The sequence below is a fragment of the Gymnoscopelus microlampas genome, assembly GCF_963454915.1.
Source record: "Gymnoscopelus microlampas genome assembly, chromosome: 18".
NCBI lineage: Eukaryota > Metazoa > Chordata > Actinopteri > Myctophiformes > Myctophidae > Gymnoscopelus > Gymnoscopelus microlampas.
The window spans coordinates 38,617,658-38,641,111 of NC_139955.1; the positions used below are offsets into that span (position 1 = coordinate 38,617,658).

General features: G+C 40.5%; 1 protein-coding gene across 1 annotated transcript in view; it reads right to left on the reverse strand.

The window, feature by feature from the left end:
- The window catches only part of LOC311033728 (ATP-binding cassette sub-family C member 5), a 65,033-nt gene that overhangs the window by 28,398 nt on the left and 13,181 nt on the right, over positions 1-23,454 (reverse strand). The window contains exons 4-14 of the mRNA XM_084041340.1: positions 19,158-19,305; positions 16,972-17,205; positions 15,074-15,247; positions 13,525-13,672; positions 8,868-9,016; positions 7,899-8,006; positions 5,613-5,996; positions 3,578-3,649; positions 2,691-2,815; positions 2,002-2,074; positions 960-1,163 (exon numbers count right to left, since the gene is read on the reverse strand). Coding sequence (XP_083897466.1) covers positions 960-1,163; positions 2,002-2,074; positions 2,691-2,815; positions 3,578-3,649; positions 5,613-5,996; positions 7,899-8,006; positions 8,868-9,016; positions 13,525-13,672; positions 15,074-15,247; positions 16,972-17,205; positions 19,158-19,305 — 1,819 coding nt within the window. The remainder of the gene's footprint in view (positions 1-959; positions 1,164-2,001; positions 2,075-2,690; positions 2,816-3,577; positions 3,650-5,612; positions 5,997-7,898; positions 8,007-8,867; positions 9,017-13,524; positions 13,673-15,073; positions 15,248-16,971; positions 17,206-19,157; positions 19,306-23,454) is intronic.

Here is a 23,454-nt window from a genome sequence, read left to right on the forward strand (position 1 = left end):
AGTGTGAGCGTTTCCACCAGTAGTAGAAAAAAAATACTCTGATACAAGTAAAAGGCGTGTGTTCAAAACGTTACTTAAGTAAAAGTACAAAAGTATTGGCATCAAAATATTCTTAAAGTACCAAAAGCAAAAGTACTAAAATGTTTGAAAATAGCAGATCTCAAGCTTGCAGATCTGCTATTTTCAAATAGCCTACCTATAAAATAGGGCTAAAGTGGTTAATGTATGTTTTATAATGTAATCATGTATATTTGCAAAGTAACTAGTAACTAAAGTTTTCAAATAATTTTAGTCGAGTACAATAATTGCCTGGTACACACAGAACTCCCGTCTGATCTGCAACACGCGTGTGTGCCGTATGTACGAGGAAACATGCATGAAGACACTTGGGATTCTTTATGCAAAATCTATTACAGTAGTGCCAAACCTCAAACTAAATGTTTCAGTGCCCAACATTTGTCAAAATAAAAAATAAAAATAGAAAATGGCATGTTTAACGAACATGCCAAATGAAGGAGGGCACCAAGTACAGAAGTATATAGGGGTTATAGTGTTTAACCCTGAGCCTGGCATGGCCTGACTAATGTCACTGTGTAGATATTAGTCTGGAATATCGGTGTGGAACCTGCATTTCCAAGGGGCAAATTCAAAAAATGCCTCTGGTGATAAACTCGCCCCACATTTGCATACTGGGCCCTGATTGGTCCCTCACAACTTCGGAGGGAGAGAAATCCAATCTCTATTGAGAGGGGTCAGACCTAATCTGCCGAGGGCATTTTTTTTTTGCAATGGCAGATTTGTCTGGAACCAGGCTAGTTAACCCTGGCATCCCTATTTTGGGCATATTTTTGTAAAAAAATAAAAACAATAAAAACTTGTAGATCAGCTATTGGTTGTAGGACTAATTATATAGGGCTTTTAAGTGGTTAATGAATGACTTCAGAGGATCATCTCCTCACCTGTAGCTGGTGTGTTACAAACAGCACGGTTCTGCCCTTGGCGGCTCCGCGGATGACGTTGTGGAAGAGGTGGGAGCCCACATGGGCGTCCACGGCGCTGAGGGGGTCGTCCAGGAGCAGGATGGGCCGCTCGCTGTACAGGGCGCGCGCCAGGCTCACCCGCTGGCGCTGCCCGCCACTCAGGTTGGCACCTCTCTCCCCGATCTGGTAAGGTATTAGAGAAGGAAGCAGTTGGTGGAAAAAGTACTCACATTTGTTACTTAAGTACAAGTATCGATACTGCAATGTGGAAATACTCTGCTACAAGTAAAAGTCCGGAATTCAAAATGTACTTAAATGTACAAGTAAAAGTACAATAGTATTGGCATCAAAATGTACTTAAAGCACCAAAAGTAAAAGTACTCATTATGCAGAATGTCCCATTTCAAGTTTTCAAATGTATAAAAATCTTTTGAAAATAGCAGATCTACAGGCTCACAATGCGTCGCGATGTGACGCATTGTGAGCTTGTAGATCAGCTATTTTCAAAAGGCCAAAATGTATACAGGGCTGAAGTAGGGTAATGTATGTTTTGGAATAATTATCAAAACCTACAAAGTAACTAAAGTTTTCAAAACATTTTAGTTGAGTAAAAAGTGGAATATTTGCCTCTGAGATGTAGTGGAGTAGAAGTAAAAGTATTGGAAATTGGAAATACTCAAGTAAAGTACAAATACCTCATAATTGCACATAAGTTGCAGTGCTTGAGTAAACGTACTTAGTTACTTTACACCACTGGAAGGAAGAAACGATGCTCAGCTCACTTTTAGCAGCTCAGCTGACGATTCTAAAATTCTCGCACGCCTGAACCTCCTGTATACTCATCATCTTTTTGCCTTGTTTTTTGTTTTCATTGTAAAACTTGAATGTAAGCTGTACTAACTAACAGCACAGCTAACCGCATACTGTGCAGCAAAGTGTTTGCTCCACAAAAAAAGCAACAACAACAACAACAACAACAACAACATCAACCCCGCTGACATGCAGATTAGGCTCAGGGTACCTCAGTCATGTCTCCGTACGGCAGCTCTGCCAGATCAGGGACGAGACAGCAGGCCTCCAGCACAGCGTTGTATCTGTGTGGATGAGAAGAGAAGCAAAGGGACGTCGACTTTAACCCATTAAGACCGGGAACGCATCTGTGTGTCATTTTTTTAGATTTCTTTGGCTATTCAAAAATAGCAGATATAGAAGCTCACACCGAGTGCCACGCTATGAGCTTGTAGATCTGCTGTTGTTTGAAAAATGTCGAAAATGTTTGCACATTTTTGAATATATATATATTTTTTTAAAGCTAACATTTGTAACTGTTGCTTCTAAGGGATTCTACAAATGCCTTCTAAAATCCTAACAGTTTTCTGGAAAAAAAAAAGATATGTATTTGGCAGCAGACCCCCCACCTCAAAATATGTTGTTCCAGGGATCCCCCAGAAGCAAAGATTTGAGTTACAAATGCTACCTTTTAAAATGTATATTCAAAGATTTGCACACATTTTCAAGATTTAAAAAAAATAGCAGATCTACGGCACTCTGCACTACAGCTTGTAAATCTGCTATTTTTGAATAGCCAAAGGTATAAAATAATGGTTAAAGTGGTTAAAATCTAAAATTCCCAGTCTTAATGGCTTAATGAAGCGACAACACTGACTCTGCCTCAACAAAACATAAACCTAATGCTGAGCTCATACTTACTTGTCTTGGTCGTGCTTTCGTCCAAACACGATGTTCTCTCTCAGGGAGTTGTTGAGGATCCAGGCCTGCTGGGAGACGTAGGCGAATGTGCCGCCGGCCGCTACGCTTCCCTCCAGCAGGGTCATCTATGGGACGGAGGGAGAAGGTTAGACAGAGAGAGAGACAACGAGAGCAGATCTATGCAGTAGGGCTGTGAATCGTCTGCTATCTCACGATTCGATTCCGATTCTTGGGGTCACGATTCTGATTTTTTCAAAACAAACGATTATCGATTCAAAATCGATTTTTCTTTCCGATTCAGCCCAGAAATTGCCACTTCTCAAAAATTTAATTATACAAAAATACAGATTTTTATTTTATTATTATTTTTTAATACATATGTGGAAAATGAGAATCGATTCTGAATCGTCCAACATTAGAATCGCGATTCGAGAATGAATCTTATTTTTTCACACCCCTACTATGCAGTACTCTTTCTTTTCTATTCTTGATATCTGCAATTGGCAAGGAGTGAGGACAAAGCCCTTCAACACCGAATAAAGCCTTATTTATGGTTCTTTGCTTTGCCAATAGAGGAGTGCATTGGCACTGCCCTCACGATTCAATTCGATTACGATTCACCAGGTAACGATTCGATTGCGATTAACCTTGTAGTAATTCGATTCTACGATGCATCACATTTTTCTATATTACTGCACAACATGGCAACTTTTTCATCAGTCAATAGAAGCAGTCAGATATACTGAACAACATATACATCTGGCTGCTGCTCTGTGTAATTAGCAATATGATAAAAAAAAAACACTGGTGGTCCCCGGACCACTGGTTGAAAACCACTGCTTTAGAGAGACAAAAGTAAAGTACGCATTGAGTGCATGGAGTCTCACCTGTCCCAGCAGGGCAGACAGAAGGGAGCTCTTTCCACTTCCCACACTTCCACAGATCCCAACCAGCGTTCCCTGTGCAGAGGAAAGGAAACCCCAAGGGAGTCAGAAGAGAGTGAGACAGAACCGGTGTTCTGACGCTGTCCTGCCTTGGGTGTAGGGGTGTCACGATTCACTTACCTCACGATTCGATTCAAAATCGATTCCTAGGGTGCCGATTCGATTAAAATTGCGATTCTGCGATTAATTGATATTCGATTCGATTCTGCGATTTATTGCGATTTTCTAGGGTGCCGATTCGATTAAAATTGCGATTCTGCGATTAATTGATATTCGATTCTGCGATTTATTACGATTTTCTACCCCAAATCACTTTGCTTTAATTATACTAGAACATTTTAATATAATATAAACCATGAAAAGTTGAATCATACACTTCAATGCAGCCAGATCATGTCAGTCAGTCTTTCTGGCATTGATTTCAGACAAAGTGCCAGTGAAAAAGGTACTAACTTATAAAAAAACAATTAAAAAAAAAAAAAAAAAAAAAAAAAGTTTTTTTTTTTTTAAATAAAAAAATCGATTTTAATATTTTGATTCGATTTTTAAAATCGTGGCATTAAGAATCGCGATTTATTCATGAATCGATTTTTTTTGACAGGCCTACTTGGGTGCCAATTGTCTTTGGGTGCACACTGGCACCCAATTGCCATTGGGTGCCAGCAGTGTCTCATTGGGCAGTGGTGGAAAAAGTACTCACAACTAAAAGTATTAATACTGCAACGTAGGAATAATCTGTTACAAGTAAATGTCCGGAATTCAAAGATTTTACTTGAGTAAAAGTACAAAAGTATTGCTATTAAAATGTACTTAAAGTACGAAGACTAAAAGTACTCATTACGCAGAATTTCACAATGTTCAAAATGTATAAAAACAATTTTTGAAAATAGCCAATCTACAAGCTCACAATGCGTCGCATCGCGACACATTGTCAGCTTGTAGATCTGCTATTCAAATGGCTGAAGTGGTTACTGTGTTTTGTAACAATGATCAAAATCTACAAAGTAACTAGTAACTTTTTAAAAGTTACTAGTTAGTAACTAGTTAGTAAAGTTTTCCAATAATTGTAGTGGAGTAAAAGTACAATATCTGCCTCTGAGATGTAGTGGAGTAGAAGTAAAAGTATAGAAAATTGAGAAGTAAAAAAAAAAGTAAAAAACAAATATCTCAAAATTGTACTCAAGTCCAGCACTTGAGTAAATGTAGTTACTTTACACCACTGCTGTAGGGACTGCGTTGTACAGTATGTGCAGGGTTTCATTTGCTGAGGGGGGGTCCATGCATCTGCTTTTAATATCCTCTCCTCTGGTCATTATCTTTTATTACCGGTGGGGATACGTTTCATCCTTTGCTTCTGGTCAGACTTAATCAAATACACACATTTGCTTTTGTGTATATAATGATCTGAGGGGGGGGGCGGCACGACGGGACGCGCGCGAGGGAGAAACCGCGCGACAGGATGTGCAATAACCCCAAGTTTGCAACTACTTTCGTCTGCGCCCTTCACCGGGTATGGTCTAGTACATATAATTTTGGGAGGCCCTTGCCATGGTAAAGTTTGAGAACCACTGATACAACATACGTTTTTCAGAAAACTGTTAGAGATTTAGAAGACATTTGTAGAATCCCCAGAAGCAAAGATTTGAGTTACAAATGTTTGCTTTAAAAATATATATATTCAAAGATTTGCACAGATTTTCACGATTTAAAAAAAATAGCAGATCTACAAGCTCTTAGCACGACACTCAGTGCCGTGCTATCAGCTTGTATATATGCTATTTTTGAATAGCCAAAGAACTATTCTTTCCCGGTCCAAAAAGAATAAAAATATAACAATTTCAAAATGAAAAAAACGTTTGTCAAAATGTATTTTGATTTTGTCAAAAAGAAAATGATTATAGGGCTGAAGTGATTAAGAAAATGTACCCCCCCCCCGCTGCTTTCTTTAACAAATCAAACTATATATGCAGACATATACCCTCTTGATGCGCAGGTCGACGCGGTGCAGCGTCTTGTGCAGCGGTGGCCTCATGCTCTGCGTGGAGGAGATGGTGCTTTGTGGACTCTCCTGCTCCATGTTGGTGAGGAGGCTCTGCCCGTTGGGCCCGTCGGCGCCGCTGCCCTTGGCCTCCTCTGTGGTGATGTACAGGCTGAGCTTCTCCCTGCGCAGCACCCGCCTCATGCCCCCGCCCGTCTTCTTCTTCTTGGGCGGCGGATTGGCTTTCGTGGCCCCCGCCGCCGGCGGAGGAGGAGGAGGGCGGGACTTCTCCCACGCCAGCGTGGCGTCCCGAAACTCCAAGGCGTTGCGAGGGTCCTCCATTTTGGCCGTGACGACCTCGCGGTCGTCCATCATGAAGAGCCTCTGCGGAGACACAGGCGTAATGGATTACCGTTATTATACATAGAGTCGGTGTCGAGTGTACAACCTTGTATGTCCAAAGCTGTTACTTTCCAGCTACTGGAAAAACTATGACTTGTAATATTTCAGAAATAGCTAAAATAGTAGATCTATGCAGATCACAACGCCTCGCAATGCAACGCCTTGTGAGCTTGTAGATCAGCTACAGAATATGTTAGCTAGTATAGATACTTTTGGGGCAACACTCTTGTATGGCCAGAGCCAGCCCAGCCAATAGGCAGACTAAGCAATTGCCTAGGGCGCCATTAGGCTGAAAATATACATATTTGGGCGTGATTCACTAAACTGTTCGTAAATAGTGCCTAAATAAAGTGACTAAAGGGGTTTGTGCGTATTTTCGATAAGCACAAAAGGACGTGCGTTCCAACTGGCGTGTAAATCTCTGATATGTGTGTATCGCCGGTCTACCTCATTTTTGTCTGACAGTCAGAGGCGCGTTCATGTGGAGAATTGCATTGCTCCAAGCCCCATTTAAGACCTTAAAAGGCAACCGGAAACTGACAAAATGCGTCACCACTCTTCAAAAGGGACAGATCTACAAGCTGACAAAGCGGCGCGAACGCACCGCATGACAAATTGAAGATCCGCGCAAGCAAGTCCCTCACAAGAAAAAAACGTTTATAAAGTAAATACCCGACTCTCACGTGTAATGAAGAGAATAAGAAGTTTGTTTACAGTTTAACCTCATGACCAAAGGCTAATAAAATAATGGATATTATATTGTTACTCCCCGTCTAGGGGGAAAAGGAAAGCAACATAAAGTGGGAGTGAAACCCGTTTTTATTTAGAACTTAATATATATTCCATAAGATGAATCTGAGGGCGGAACACACACGTGTTGCATGATGAACTATAATTAAAAACGTCAGAGGCTTGATATGTTTGACAATTCAAATCCGTTTCAATATGCAAATAACTCGACTTGTTATTGTATTGTTAGAAGGATGCATTCCAGATAATTTAAGGAGTGCTGCCTTCATCCCTAGATAAGTGCAGAAACCGGTTTATTAATTTCATGGTACTTCAGGACTCTCTGAAACTGGTGCGATTGGTCTCAATAGAGACATTCAGGGTGCTTCTTGAGGACACACTACATAGTAGTGCCTGTTTCATGTAACACTGTTTATTTGCATCTGATTTTTAAATCTCTGTGTTGTTATCCATGTCCTCACTGTATTGTCTGATTCACCGCCTTTTGCGATTATTTTAATGTTGTTTTATGCTTCTGCTTTTCTTTTTTGCTTTATTGTCAAAGTTGTGACATTGTAATGTGATTCAAATGTTTGTAATCAGGGCGTCCTTGAAAAAGAGAGCTTGGGTTTCCCTGAATAAATAAAGGAAAAAGAAAGACAGAAAGAAAGTACAGCAAAGTATAACATGACACGAGCATGTCATACATGCGGCAGGTAGAATCCTGCCTCCTCAGGGCCAGCACTGTGTAAGCACAAAGTAAGGCATTCATTTACGAAAAAACATATCAAGTTGAAATATGGAGATACAAGGTTTCTGCCTGACAGCAACGTTATGCATAGGAGAAGGGTGTGTGAACACACACACACACACACACACACACACACACACACACACACACACACACACACACACACACACACACACACACACACACACACACACACACACACACACACACACACACAGCCAAGCGGTATGCAGAGAGTGCTCTGCGCTGACCTTGGCAGAGAGGAGGCTTGCTGACTTGGCTGGGGCTGCATGACTCAGCAGAAAAAAACGTCCCACACTAACATGTGACCTTTACCGTGTACCGAGAATGTCAGCTACACGCAGGAAACGACCGTATCAGCACTCGATCTGCTCTGGTCCTACCTGAAACCTCTTGACCGCCACTGCGCCTTCGGACAGCGACCTGACCGCCAAAGGTGTGATCTTGAGGGCAAAGGTCATGGAGTTGAAAACTGCGACCACGGTGAAAGCCTGCGATGGAGTCAGAAAAACATGAATATATTATTATAACACAGGATATACAGTAAATATGAGAGCAAGCCAGATTAACAACTTAAACCCTCTATAGACTACTTAGTAAAACGGACCCGAGTTGCAAGCTGTACTTGGACTATGCTCTTTTTTCATTCTACACCAAATCTTTTCGCCAAAAACAGCAGATCGACAAGCTTGTGAGCTAGAAGATCTGCTGTTTTTGGTGAACATTCACCCCAGAATAAGGATGCTGGGGTTCAAATGATGAACCACTTAAACCAGTGGTTCTCAAACTTTTTCATATCAAGGACCCCCAAAATGATATGTATTTGGCCACGGACGCCCATCTCAAATATTTTGTTCCAGGGACCCCCAGAAGCAAAGATTTGAATTACAAATGTTCGCTTTAAAAATATATATATTCAAAGGTTTGCACACATTTTCACATTTTTTCAAAAATTGCAGATCTACGAGCTTGTACTAGATCTGCTATTTTTTAATAGCCAAAATATAAAAAGTTAAAGTGGTTCAAATGATTGGGATGCTATATTAACACATTTAGCTGGGGACCCCCTGGATTGCCCTCAAAGACCCCTGGGGGTCCCCGGACCCCACTTTGAGAACCAATGACTTAAGCCACATATACTTCGCCACACGACAGATTAAACAAAATGGCCCGGGTCTTCGACACACAAATAAATGCAATTTTAAAGTGTGATGGGTGCCATGATTGAATGCTATGCACGTCTCTGGTGTAAGACAGCGTCTACAGCTGGGGTTGAGAGAGACATACAGTACAGGTGACATGCTGACTTAGTTCCATGAAACGGCTTTGTATAGAAAATAAATATAAAATACCTGAGCTGCAGTGAGGTCATAGCCCATGGCCATGTGTAAGGTGAAGGTGCACACACTGGCTATCACCACGACAACGGGAGCCACGCCTACTGTGAGGCTCTGGACCACACCGGCCTTCTCCAGTATAACCTTCTCTTCTGAACGCACCTCTGGAGGAGGGACAGACAGGAACGGGGAGAGACAGACAGGAACAGGGAGAGACAGACCGGAACAGGGACAGACAGACAGGAGAGAAGGGGAAAGTGTGATTGGCATGGGAAAGAATCAGAGTCGCACACTCAGGTTTCACCTGTTTTTTAACCCATTAAGGTTTTAACCCACTGAGGCAGATTACTACAAATGCCTTTTAAATCAGTAGTTCTCAAACTTTTCCGTGCCATGGACCCCCAAAATGATATGGCTGCGGACCCCCATTTGAAAATGTTTTGTGCCAGGGACCCCCCCTGAGAAGAGAAGATTTCGAAATCTTTCAAACACTTTCAAGATTTCTCAAAAATAGCAGATGTACAAGCTCGCAGCGCGGCACGAAGTGACGCGCTGCGAGCTTGCACATCTGCTATTTTTTAATAGCCAACTCAAAAATCTAAAATGACACAGTCTTGCTTTCCCAGTTTTAATGGGTTACATTTTACCACCGTTTTTGGCAAGGACTGCCTACCTCAAGCGCGATTGGAAAAAAATAATTACCCTAATTATTTTTTAAAGCTGCTTTGTTCGATACCTGGCCCCTAGAAAATAACAAGGAGAGTTACTCAACCAGCCCTTTGTGTTTCAAAACAAAGGCTCGCTCACCCCCCACTGTGACACCTCTCTAGAGACCTACTTGGCCGTGATTTGACTTTTTGACGACGTCGTTATCTGCAATTATGATTGGCTTTTTTGAATAAGGCTTAACGTGGTTAAATAACTAAATTTAGTACATTTACTTGTTTGTTTGGTTATTCATTGTATAATTAAAATTCAAATGTTATTTTCCTATATTAAATATATATTTAATTGATATGATCTATGAAAAGTTTATTTCATTTCATTTGTTTGCTCATAAGCTAAATGTTCTCGGTTAGAAACTTTAATCAAATCTATGTTTTTCAAATGAATTTCAAGATTTTGCCATTTGTACAAAGTATTGCACAAAACTACAGCAATCTCTGGTCTAATGGTGCGTTCACACGGGCAGTTAAAAAGATACAGGCTACCATTCATTTTCAATGGAAGCCAGTGACATGAGGATACAAAGATACATCCGACGTTTGTAGCTGTAGCTCTAGCGACAAAGATACAAAGCTACAAATTCAAGTTGAGCTGGGTTCAACTTCCAGGTACAAAGATACAAAACTACAACTGTAGCTCCAATGATGATGATGATGATGATGACGTCAACGACCATGTTGAGCAACACAGATACAAAGCAACACAGCAACAAAGAGGCTGTGTATTTTTGCATCTTAGTATATTTTTATCTGCCCGTGTGAACACGGTATTGGGACCAAAAATCTGCCATGGGTCAGAGTCTACACTCCTCCCCGCCTCCCCATCCTTTGTCGATCAAAAAAGCTTCACACACAAAACAACACAACAGACTACACAGCATTCAAAGTGAGACAAATCAAACAACTTAAGCTACTATCGGCAGGCAGACCGCTTCAAGACAATTAGGCTTTTTGGAGCCGATTTTAAAGCGGGAGGCGTCAAGCTTTTCCAACTAATGCTGGCAAGTGTTCAGTGGCAGGAGCCCCGAGTCTTAGGAAGAGCTTAGAGATGGACTTTGACAACATTCTGTACAAAGACAGGGAAAACAAACACAATGGCTGGCAACAGGCACCGCCACAAGCACACACTGATCAGCGGCATTACAGGACAGTATGCCTCAATGAATGAAACCATATAGCCAGACTGATAAATCGGTTGTTTGGCCAATATATCGCCCATTATTTGACTTTTCCCGTCACATTGCAACGCGACGCGTCAAAATGATGATCGATTACGTTGAGCTTGTACATAGATTATGGTTAAATTACATTTTATCTATCAAAAATGTATTTGTGTTTTCCTTTTTTTCTATTTATTTGTTTCTCAAAAACTACATTTTTAAAAAATGTATATATTGAAGGAGGCATGAGCTCGGCTCTGGGCTCTCCCTAGGCTGGCAGAGGGAGTGTAGCACCCAGGAATACTTAGACAATTGGCACTGGGTGAAAAAAACGGTCAGGCTCGGCTCTATGTGTTCAGGCCTTGTGATTTTCAAGACCGTTGCACAATGCAGCTTTAAGTGGCTCTGTAAGCATTCCCCACTTCTCCTCAAGCAGCAACAGCATTAGAGCCTCCATCAACAAACACACAGCGGACAGAAATAGCAGCAAGTGGCTCCCCGGAAGGCCCCATACATGGTGTGAACTGGCTTGTGTTGTAAAGTAACTAAGTACGTTTGCTTAAGTACTGTACTTAAGCACATTTTTTAAGTATTTTTGAACTTTACTGGAGTACTTCCAATTCTCAATACTTTGACTTCTGCTCCACTACATCTCAGATCTGTTATTTGCAGATTTTGATTATTATTACAAAACATCCCTAAAGAATTATGAATAATATAATCGATTAATAGTTGACCCCTATCTGGGGAATTTCATTATACTGTAGGTGAAAATCTTGATTGCCTATAATGTTCACTATTTGTGCATCATGACACAGTTGTGCAACAAAGTAGAAAATACAGCTAAAGTGGTTCATCGATTTGTTGATATTAAACACCTCGATTATTCTAAAAAGTAATCGTCAGAATAATCGCTAAGAAAATACTCGATAGTTGCAGCCCTAGTCCCAAATACATTGTGCTGCTGGCTGCATTATTCCCCCAGTTCAAATCACTGGACCAAACAGTCAATGCATCGTATTATTCACCCCAAGGCAGCAATGTCCTTGAACTATCTGACTCCTTCCTATAACACGTTTCCAATATAATACAAGGCCGCCTTTGAACGCTATGTGCAATAATTGCTTGCCTTGGATGCCGGCGCACAAAAGTATCACAGCCCAATCAATCAACACGGGTATAATATTGTCATCTATGAGCAATTAACCTATTGAGACCGGGAAAGCATCTGTGTCATTTTTTTATTTCTTTGGCAATTCAATTCTTTTTTGAAAAATCATGAAAATTTGTGCAAATCTTTAAACAAACCTTTTAAACTCTGTTACAACTTCTGGGGGTCCCTGGAACAAAATATTCCACGGTCCACGGCCAAATACATATCATACTTGTGTATTTTCTTTGAAAAAGAAAATGTACGGATTTAGAAGACATTTGTAGAAGATTTAGAAGACATTTGTAGAATTCCCAGAAGCAAAGATATGAGTTAAACATTTTCACTTTAAAAATATATATATTTAAAGATTTGCTACATTTTCCACGATTTTTCCAAAGAATAGCAGATCTACAAGCTCATAGCACGGCACTCTGTGCCGTTTTGAATAGCCAAAGGAATCTAAAAATGACAGAGATGCGTCCCCGGTTTGAATGGGTTAAAACAAGTTAATTGAAGGGAGAGGCACTGTGTAACTCTCCAGAGTTACTGGACCTTAAAGATGAACGATCAATTCATTATCATAATAATTGGTAATCACGGAACTGTGGTGTAATGAGCCCCACCTGGCTAATTTCAAACATGTTTAAAAAGTGGAAAATGTCTCCATGCGGGAAGGCTTAACCAGTGAGAGATAATGAAAATGGATTTGGGGTCAGGGGGGGTGCATTGTCGGCTCATTCCGGGGATACGTCTAATTTTCATGTGATAAACTGATGATTTAGCACTAAATTGCTGCAGTGACAGGATGGGCCAAACTAAGCAGACCCTCAAGTCAGAGGACGCAGTCAATGGAGAATTTAACCGTTTAAGACCGGGAACGCATCTCTGTGTCATTTTTAGATTTCTTTGGCTTGTAATTTGGCTTTAGTTAGTGATTTAAAAAATAAATAAATAGCAGATCTGCAAGCTCATATGAGCTTGTAGATCTTTGAAAAAAAAACATCTTGAAAATGTGTGCAAATCTTTGAATATATATGTACATTTTTAACTAAATTCTTTGCTTCTGGGGGTCCCTGGAACAAAAAACTTTGAGATGGGAGGGGGGGGGGGTCGCAGACAAATACATATAATTTTGGGGGTCCTTGACATGAAAAAGTTTGAGAAACACTGATATTACAGAAACCGTTTAAAAAAAAAACTGTTAGGATTTAGAAGACATTCGTAGAATCCCCAGAAGCAAATATTTGAGTTAAAAAAGTTTGCCTTAAAAAACATATTCAAATATTTGAAAAATAGCAGATCTACAAGCTCGTAGCGCGGCACTCGGTGCCGCACTATGAGCTTGTGTATCTGCTTTGAATAGCCCAAAGTAATATATAATGATAATATAATATATAATGATGTATAATAATGGTTATAGCTAAAGAAAATCTAAAATGACACAGTATTCAATTCCGGATTGACTGCATGGGTTCCCGGATAGCCCAGGCCGCTAAACCACCACATAACAGGAAACGAGCGTTTATGTCACTGACTGTATGTGTGTCATGATGTTATTGCTGAGTCACCGGCCTTGGCAGCAGACACACACACACACACACACACACACACACACACACACAGCAGACACTCACTGTGGATGTTGTGAGCGAAGGCGTCCTCCCAGCAGTACATCTTGATGAACTTTATGCACCCCAGGATCTCGTTCATCAGCCTCACGCGCCGGTCGGTCACCGTCACGCACCTTTTGCGGAAATACGCCGTCAGCCGCGAGGCAAGCATCTGTGTCCAGACAGAGAAGGAGGGGGGAAAAAGAGGGGAATGATGACACAAAAGAAAATGAAGTGTCTGCCTGGTAGGGAAATGAGAGCAGATGCAGTGAGATCAGCTAATCTAGTCTCTGGCCTACCCAGGAGGGAGGGATAGATGCCTTTCTCGTCAATACCAAAGTCTCTTGACTCTCTCACACAACACCCTGCCTGGCTGATTCTGAGCGGTATTTAAAAAGGAGCCCGAGATTGATTGCCTCTAAAACTCAGATATGTTTTCTTTTCAGACAGTTCAAAATAATATGAAGATTTGCAGACAAAAGGAGAGATTTGGTGCTTTTTGATACAAATGGGTGACAAAATTGATTTGCAAAAGAGGGAAGAGACCAAGGCACTCTTGTGGATTTGATTTAAAAGCCTTTAATAGTCTGGCTAATGCACGGCAACAATGCCTTCATCAGGGTGACTAGTGCGAAGATTTGTCGTCAAAGGCGAAAGTAGTTGAAGGCAAAACATGACCGTTTTGATCAACATTCTAAACATTCTACCTTTCCCAATTGCAAAGTTATAACTATGAATACAAAGTGCATAAACAAATGCTACGTAAGTTTCTCTGGTAATTGATGATAAATGTGACAGTTTGTGCTGTAAATCGCCGTCGCGGGTAGATAGGTTGACTAGTAGTCAGAAGGTCACAGGCTCGCCACTCGGCCCGCCCATTAACCCCTTAAACCCTAGCCTGGCATGGCCAGACTAATGTCTCTGCGTAGATATTAGCCTGGAATCTCTGTGTGGAACCTGCATTTCCGAGGGGCAAATTAAAAAAATGCCTCTGGTGATAAAACCCGCCCCATATTTGCATACTGGGCCCTAATTGGTCCCTCACAACTTCGGAGGGAGAGAAATCCAATTTCTATTGAGAGGGGCCAGACCTAATCTGCCCCCCCCCCCCACCCCCTCCGAATACTTATCATTACCATCTGAGCAGGCATCAGCTGGGTGAAGCTGAAATTGAATTTCCACTGCGGTGCCATTAACCCATTAAGACCTGGAACTGTGTCATTTTTAGATTTGAGCTAAAAAGCATTATTTTACACTTTGGGCTATTCAAAAATAGCAGATCTACAAGCTCATAGCGCGGCACCGAGTGCCGCGCTACGAGCTTGTAGATCTGCTATTTTTGAAAAATCGTGAAAATGTGTGCAAATCTTTGAATATATATATTTTTTAAAGCGAACCGTTTTTAACTCAAATCTTTACTTCTGGGGGTCCCTGGAACAAAATATTTTGATGGGGGTCCGCGGCCAAATACATATCATTTTGGGGGTCCTTGACATGAAAAAGATTGAGCACCACTGATATAGAAACATACGTTTTTCAGAATAGGGTTGAGATTTAGGAGAGTGCTGCTTACCATGACCGGGTAAAAGATGAAAAAGATGGCCGAGCCCACCAGGGCGGTGGGTCCCAGGAAGTATGCGGTGTAGGACACGCCCAGTATCCCCACCAGGGGACCCCCGGCCAGCAGGCAGCCCACCGACACCGCCTCGTACAGACGCTGGCCGTCACTGGAGCAGATGTTGATCAACTAGGCGGGAAAAGACACACACCATCATTTACTATAACATATGTACCAAACATATGCTCTGAACCAGAGGGATATGGCCCGCTTAACCCATTGAGACCGGGAAACTTTGGCTATTCAAAAATAGCAGATATACAAGCTCATAGCGCGGCACCTGAGCTTGTAGATCTAAAAACAAACAAAAAAAAAACATGAAAATGTGTGCAAATCTTTGAATATATATATTTTTTCAAAGCGAAACATTTGTAACTCAAATCTTTGCTTCTGGTGGGATTCTGCAAATGTCTTCTAAATCAGTTTTTTTTTTAAACTTATGTTGCTATAATCAGTGTTTCTCAAACTGTTTCATGTCAAGGACCCCCAAAATTATATGTATTTGGCCGCGGACCACCATCTCAAAATATGTTGTTCCAGGGACCCCCAGAAGCAAAGATTTGAGTAAACATTTTTCACTATAACAATATATACATATGTTCAAAGATTTGCACACATTTTTACGATTTTTCAAAAATAGCCAAAGTATAAAATAATGGTTAAAGTGGTTACACAGATGCGTTCCCAGTCTTAATGGGTTAACCACATTAACCCTGGTCAAAGAAAAGATTGGTTTTAAAAGGAAGCTCGCTTTGATTTGATTTGGGTAAAAAGATATGTGAGCAAAAATCCCACAAATCAACTTAAACCCAGGATAACCACATCAAAGTGTAATGAAACACTTATTTCCAATGTGGTCCTGCATCATAACCGCATAATTACACAGCACCAATACATTTTAGCATGCAGCACGTCACATGAATTTACTCAATAACACAGAGCCATTGAAAACAGCAACCTAAAATCCCTCAAACACATATCAAGCTGCGACTTTGTATATACTCAGTCAGGACATTTTAATAACATAGATTAGATTAAATTACAGTTTTATGGTTGGTGTATCTTACTTGTCTATTTCATTTTCTTTCCTTGTTCCTTTCTTTCTTTCATTCTAAAATAAAATTTCTCATGTGATTAAGAACTTTTTTGGACAATTTTCTTTGTGTAATAAGTTTTTGTATAATAATTGTTCATGTATATTGTTGTCTTGGACCCCAGGGGGACTAGCTGCCGCTCAGGCCAAATAAACAAAATAAAGCCTGGTCTTTTGGGCATGTCATCATGTGCGAAAGCTAAAAAAAACTAAAGCAATTCAACATTTTTGAAATATAGCTTTGAAAATACCTACATTTTTGAAAATAGCTGGTCTACAAGCTCACAGCGCATGCTTGTAGATCGCCTATTTTCGTACAATTAAGTATATCGTCTCTGTCGGGTGGAAACCTCATATGTCCAAAACTGTTACTTTTCAGATTCTATTTCCAAATTGCGTCTGTTTGTACAGCCCCTAGATGTACAAACTGGGAACCTGTTACGGAACCTGTTTAAACTGCTGTAAAAGCCGATATATTTCACAAATCCGAGTGTGGAGTTTGGCAAGTTCCAACTGACTAACTGACCAGTTGCTGCGCGGCTGCCTCTTAAAGGGTTAAGAGCTGGGTTACGAAAATACCTGCCCTCACCTGCCTCTGATTGGCCTACCGAACGCCCCCCTTCTGTGACACACGGAAGCTTGCCCCCCCTCCAATATGGCGCCCGAGATACAGACGCCTCAGAAGACGCCGGAAGAGGCGTCTACAGTACCTTTTATATGAATGTCTACGCTTGCAACGACGCCGTTCTGCAACCTTTACCTCTCCGACGCTGACGTCCTTGGTGCTGCGCAGGCGGAGGATCTTCTGGAAGGCGAAGGTGAGCGCCGCGCCGCGGAGGCGCGCCGCCGTGCGGTAGTTGACGGCCCACATGAAGGCCAGCGACCAGGAGCGGATCAGCTCCATGCAGAAGATGCCCGCCACCAGAGACAGGCCGTACGGGAGCCAGCTCTCCAGGCCCTGAGTGTACTCCAGCAGGGCTCGTATCAGGAGGGCCTAGCATGATGTGGAAAAACAATACTCAAATGTTTTACTTAAAGGACAACTTTGTTTTTTTACAACTAAGGTTTATGTTTTAGATTGTAATTAAAGTAAATAAAAGATGAGTGTTAAAACATTTTAATTTACTGCTTTCTATGGTTTTAGCAATTTTCGCGATCTTTTTTTACAGTGGGCGGGGGCATTCTGTCCGGTCTTTTTTTTACACAATAACCCAGCGTTTTCTTTATTATTATGTACAGTAGCTCTTCTAGCCCCCAATAACTCACATGGCCATCAAAGACCACAGGATCTTTTTTTATTGTGTAAAAAAGGCATATTTAGTCACCGGACAGAATGCCCCCACCCACTGTAAAAAATATCACGAAAATTGCTAAAACTATAGAAAGCAGTAAATGAAAAAAAATAACACTCATCTTGTATTTACTTTAATTACAAGCTAAAATATAAACCTTGGTTGTAAAAAAAGAAAGTTGTCCTTTAACCCATTAAGACCTGAGGTTCCGATTCTAAAAATGTATTAAAAATATATATATTCAAAGATTTGCACACATTTTCACGATTTTTCAAAAATAGCAGATCTACAAGCTCATAGCGCGGCACTCGGTGCCGCGCTATGAGCTTGTATATCAGCTATTTTTGAATAGCCAAAGAAATCTAAAGTGACACAGATGCGTTCCCGGTCTTAAAGGGTTAAGTAAAAAGGAGGGGGAAAGGAGGAGATAGGGGAAAAAAAACACGCGTAGAAGGAGAAAAATGGAGAGGTGAAAAGGAGAAGGATTAAGGAAGATGGCACCGACAGGGAGAACCATGAAGCTGATATAGATGTCAGCTGAATAAATAAAAGAGATGTGTGAAGATTGTGGTAAGATTATAGGGCCCTATGAAAAAAAAGACCAAAAGCACTAAACGCTGACAAGTGTGTAAAAATGTACAGTAAGGATTTCAAAACAACACAGAGGGACAAAGCACAAACAACAACGCGATTAAAATCTATAGATTACAGAGCAATCTAGTATACCATTCTGCGCAGTCAGTCAGCAACAGCATACCCACTGAATTAACTGAGTCATTGTGTAACAAGTAAATCCAGTTAATACCATTAGATCTGGGGGAAGCTGCTCTCGCACGTACCGCGCGGCGCTCACACACATCAAAAATAAACAGCCAGGGGTGCGAGGAACAACGGGACTTAACTCAATAATACTACCGGCAGGAGAACTCCAAACATAATTACCCCTCAACTTAAATTTGATTAACCCATTAAGACCGGGAACCGGCATCTGTGTCATTTTATAAGATTTCTTTGGCTATTAAAGAAATAGCAGATATACAAGCTCATAGCGTGGTACCGAGTTATGAGCTTGTAGATCTGCTGTTTTTGAAAAATCTTGGAAAATGTGAATATATTGAATATATATTTTTTAAAGCGAACATTTGTAACTCAAATCTTTGCTTCTGGAGGTCCCTGGAACAATATATTTTACAAATATATTTAGAAAAAATATATATATAAAAAGGCGCACTACGAGCTTGTATATCTGCTATTTTTGAACAGCCAAAGTATAAAATAATGGTTATAATAGCTAAAATCTAAAATGACACAGATGCGTTCCCGGTCTTAACGGGTTAAAGAAATAGCTCTAATAAGCATTGCTCGGTCACATCGGCACTTTCGAGCGCCTTTTCATTTCTCGACCGTCGGAGGAGGCGCGACGAGGGCAATTTAGGAGGGAGAATATGCTACGCTGTGTTTTCATTTCAATTTCCAGACCAGCGTGAAATGGGATAAAGCGATTTTCAGAAATCACCACTTGGACTTGGGGACTCAAGAGTCTGAGCCAGCAGTCCGCTCGCTGAAAAGGCGCATTAGCCGAATCGGCAGGAAAGAGAAATAAAGAGAGAGAGAGAGAGAGAGAGAGAGGAGGATTTGGACGGTATATACTCACGGGTCCCGCGAAGCCTGCCACCATGGTGAGGAGGAGGGAGAAGATGGCCACCAGCAAGCGGGTTTGGCAGAACCTCACGATGACTCTGGTCAGGGACGCCCCCTCTCGCCCTCGTTTTTTTAGCTCGTCGTGCCACAAGGACTCCAGCCTGACATGAGATCAGCAAAGAGGAGAGGAGAAGAAGAACCTTTTAGCATCCACATTTAGCTGGGAGGGAATTCATAAAAAAATGTGCACTCCAATGGTTTCTGTTACTATTGGGTATGCTAAATCAGTGGTTCTCAAACTTTTTCATGTCAAGGACCCCCTAATTGACACTTATTACCCCGCGGACCCCCATTTGAAAAGATAAGCCAGGGACCCCAATAAGAGAAGGTTTTTACGGCTCTCTAGCAGTGATTCTCAACCATTTTAATTTCAAGGACCCCCAGTTTGACATGCATTAGGCTACGGACCCCCATTTAATGGCATTTATACCTCTGGGACCCCAATTCACATCGTAAAACCAATGTTAATTTAACTCTGAGAGTGTACAAATGGAACCAAATGGACCCGTTAGGGTCCATTTGGTTTCATTTGTACACTCTCAGAGTTACAGACCCATAAGGGTCCATTTGGTTCCTGTCCATCATCTAGCTGGGGACCCCCTGGAACCCCCTCAAGTACCCCTGGGGGTCCCCGGACCCCACTTTGAGAACCAATGTGCTAAATAACATACAATCTTTTTTGGAAAATCGAACTCCTGGAAAGGCATAATTTTCAAGATGGCGGAAGCTTAAAATGCCTATAAGCAGGGGTCATCAACATGTCCGTACACGGACAAACGTGTCCGTGGCAAGACAAATCTATGTCCGACACATCTTTTATTTCAAAATTATATTTACATTATATATTCATTATAATGTAAAAACATATAAAAAATGTGTTTGAATAACTTTTGGTGACTCGTAAAGTAACATGCTCATAAATATATTGCAGGAGATTTGCAGTATTGCACATGGTACCTGACCTGTACACACAATTGCGTCAGGTGAAGACAACAAGACAGCTAGAAGAAATTAAGACAACGGATTCATGGAGTGCATGTGGTGTGGTCAGACTTAAATGATTTAAGTCAACGGCATGCGAGGGACCACAGTGAAAAAATGGCGCAGGAAAAGAGCAAAAACAGAAGGCATGTCATCTGTTCAGATGGAGCTATTTGCTACCAAGGCAAAGGAGGGAAGAGCTGGACAAGTAAAGCTGGTTGGCGTTAGTTGAGATAAAGTGTTTAAAAGTATCCAATAATGACAATAACAACAACTATAATAACACTCCACAATCATAATCCATGGACACCCTCCAACCTAAAAGTTAGTTCACCTCTGATCAAAGTTAGGTGCCTTCGCATTTAACTATTGTAACACTGCATTCAATTAAAATCCTGGCATGCCTGGCATGGCATTAATCACTCATCATGTAGACCTACATATATTTTTTGTCTCTCAAGTTTCCTCATTCCAGTGTTCCATTGGCCTTTTATCCTTGACGTTCCCATGAGAAGAATTTAACATGTAATTATTATGTCTAATAAATCAAGTGTAGCTGTAGTGTGTGTCTTTGTTACCTGATCTTAATGGAAACCACAACTAGCTACCGTACCTTGCCAAACCAAACAAACAAACGGTTTAGCTGGTAGAACTTGATCTCCTTCTGTCCTCAAGTAACACAGTCCTTTGAAAATCCAGCAATCTCTGTGATAACCATATTATGTATAATACGCACCAACTCACCTTTGCAGCTAAGTGGCCCTTTTGCAATTATTATTCCAATATAAATCCAAAATAACTAGGATTCTGTTTTTTGGCGTTTAAGTGGCTCAGTAGTTATGCAGACATACTATTGTTTTAAAATGTGCAGCACATTGGAATAGACCCTATGACACACTAGGAGTCCATTAGTAAACATTTAGGGCTAGGCCAATTAGTTTAGTTTTTGATAAAGTGATTATTTTGCATGCAAAAATTGTCCATCACAAGGTGCCATGTGATGACCCCTGCCTATAAACTGGGAGGGAATATGTGCCATCTTGAAAATTATGCCTTTCCAGAAGTTTGATTTTCCAAATGTTTTAGTATGTTATTTAGCATACCCAATAGTAACAGAATCCATTGAAAAATCTCACGCCAAAAATCAAAAACTTGTCACCAAGTGCACGATCTTGATGATTTTGTCCGAATTTCCTCCCAGCTATAGTCTTATTCAGGCAGTATTAATCATATGAATCCTCATGTCCCTACTCTGGGCAGGTCATAATAGGCGAACATTGGTCAGAAATAGCAGATCTACTTTGGCGTAGGGAAAAGGGGAAGGGACCATGTATAGACCCCTGGGGGACCCCAGTCAACTGAAGTATATAGGTGGTAAGTGGTTAAAAAACATTTACAGGAGCTCTATGCTATTCTATGGCAACAAAGGTGGGCTATACAAACACACAGTCATAGTGTATGATACATACTAGGCAACATACAATGATTCCTCAATTAATCCTAATCCATTTTGATCACTGACTCTCTGAATTCAGATGCAGTCAGCAGCATACATACATACATACATACATACATACATACATACATACATACATACATACATATCATGCAGTATTGCTGTAGCTGTGAAGCTAAAGGGGAAATTCTTTGGTTGAACCGTGAGAACTACTAAAAGCTTCATGAGCTATTTATGTATAAATGAACAGTCCTTAACAGCAGCATTTCACTTCATTATAATGAATAATGAGTTAACAGTCGGTCAAACTTTTCTCTACCCTCTTTTCAGACATTAATTCCATGCAACCTGCTGCCGGGGTACCAATTAACCCTTTAAGACCGGGAAAGCATCATTTGTGTAATTTTTAAGATTTATTTGGCTATTAAAAAATAGCAGATCTACAAGCTCATAGTGCGGCACCGAGTGCCGCACTATGAGCTTGTAGATCTGCTATTTTTGAAAAATCGTTTTTTGCAAATCTTGGAATATGTATTTTTCAAAGCGAACGTCTGTAACATATTTAGTTCCAGGGACCCCCAGAAGCAAAGATTTGAGTTACAAATGTCTGCTTAAAAAAAAGAAAAAATCATATATTTGCATACATTTTCATGATTTTTCAAAAATAGCAGATGTACAAGCTCATAGCGCGGCACTCGTTTATGAGCGCTATGAGCTTGTATATCTGCTATTTTTTAATAGCCAAAGAAATCTAAAATGACAGAGAAGCGTTCCCGGATTGAATGGGTTAACTGTACGGAGAAATTTGCATTTGCAAAAGGGCAAAATTATCATAAGTGAAGTTTTGTACCATTAACTTCCTTTAAATTAGGGTTAGTTAATGTAACCCAATAGATCCATGATGACGGTCTAATCAGATTAACAGTCTGTAAAAGTCTAGCTGAAAGCAGGACTGAGCTAAGAAAAACTAAAAGCACACTTATTGCAAGATACATAATACATAATAAGCCTATGCCTGTCAGTGGTGGAAAAAGTAATCAAATGTTTTACTTAAGTAAAAGTAGCAATACCACAAATTTAAAATACTCTATTACAAGTAAACTACTTTACTTTACTTCAGTAAAAGTACAATTTGGCATCAAAATATACTTAAAGTACCAAAAGTAAAAGTACTAAAATGTTTGAAAATAGCAGATCACAACAAGCTCACAACGCGTCGCGATGCGACACGTTCTGCGCTTGTAGATCGGCTATTTTCAAATAGCCCAAGTATAAAATAAGGCTGAAGTGGTTAGTGTGTTTCATAATATAATGATTTATATCTACAAAGTAACTAGCAACTAAAGTTTTCAAATAATTGTAGTGGAGTAAATGTACAATATTTGCCTCTGAGATGTAAGTGGAGTAGAAGTAAAAGTATTGAAAATTGGAAATACTCCGGTAAAGTAAAAGTACCTCAAAATTGTAGTGTAGTGTGCAGTGCAGTACTTGAGTAAATGTACTTAGTTACTTTACACCACTGTGCATAATACATAGTGGTTGTAAATAGTTCTACATAAGGGAGACCAACAACATGTCATGCGTCTTTCATTTTTGACGAATGATACATCACTTAATTACACTATCAATCATGCTAAAGATCTGTTAATGTAGTCTTTTAGCGCTATATAATGCCCTCATAAAGAGGGTAAAATATCTTTTTGCCAAATGCATCATTGGTAATGACTCCGTAGAGCAACCGCAGAAACTAATTTAAGCCATAATGGATGTATTAAAAAACCATCAGAGATAGCAAGAACATTTAAACCAACTA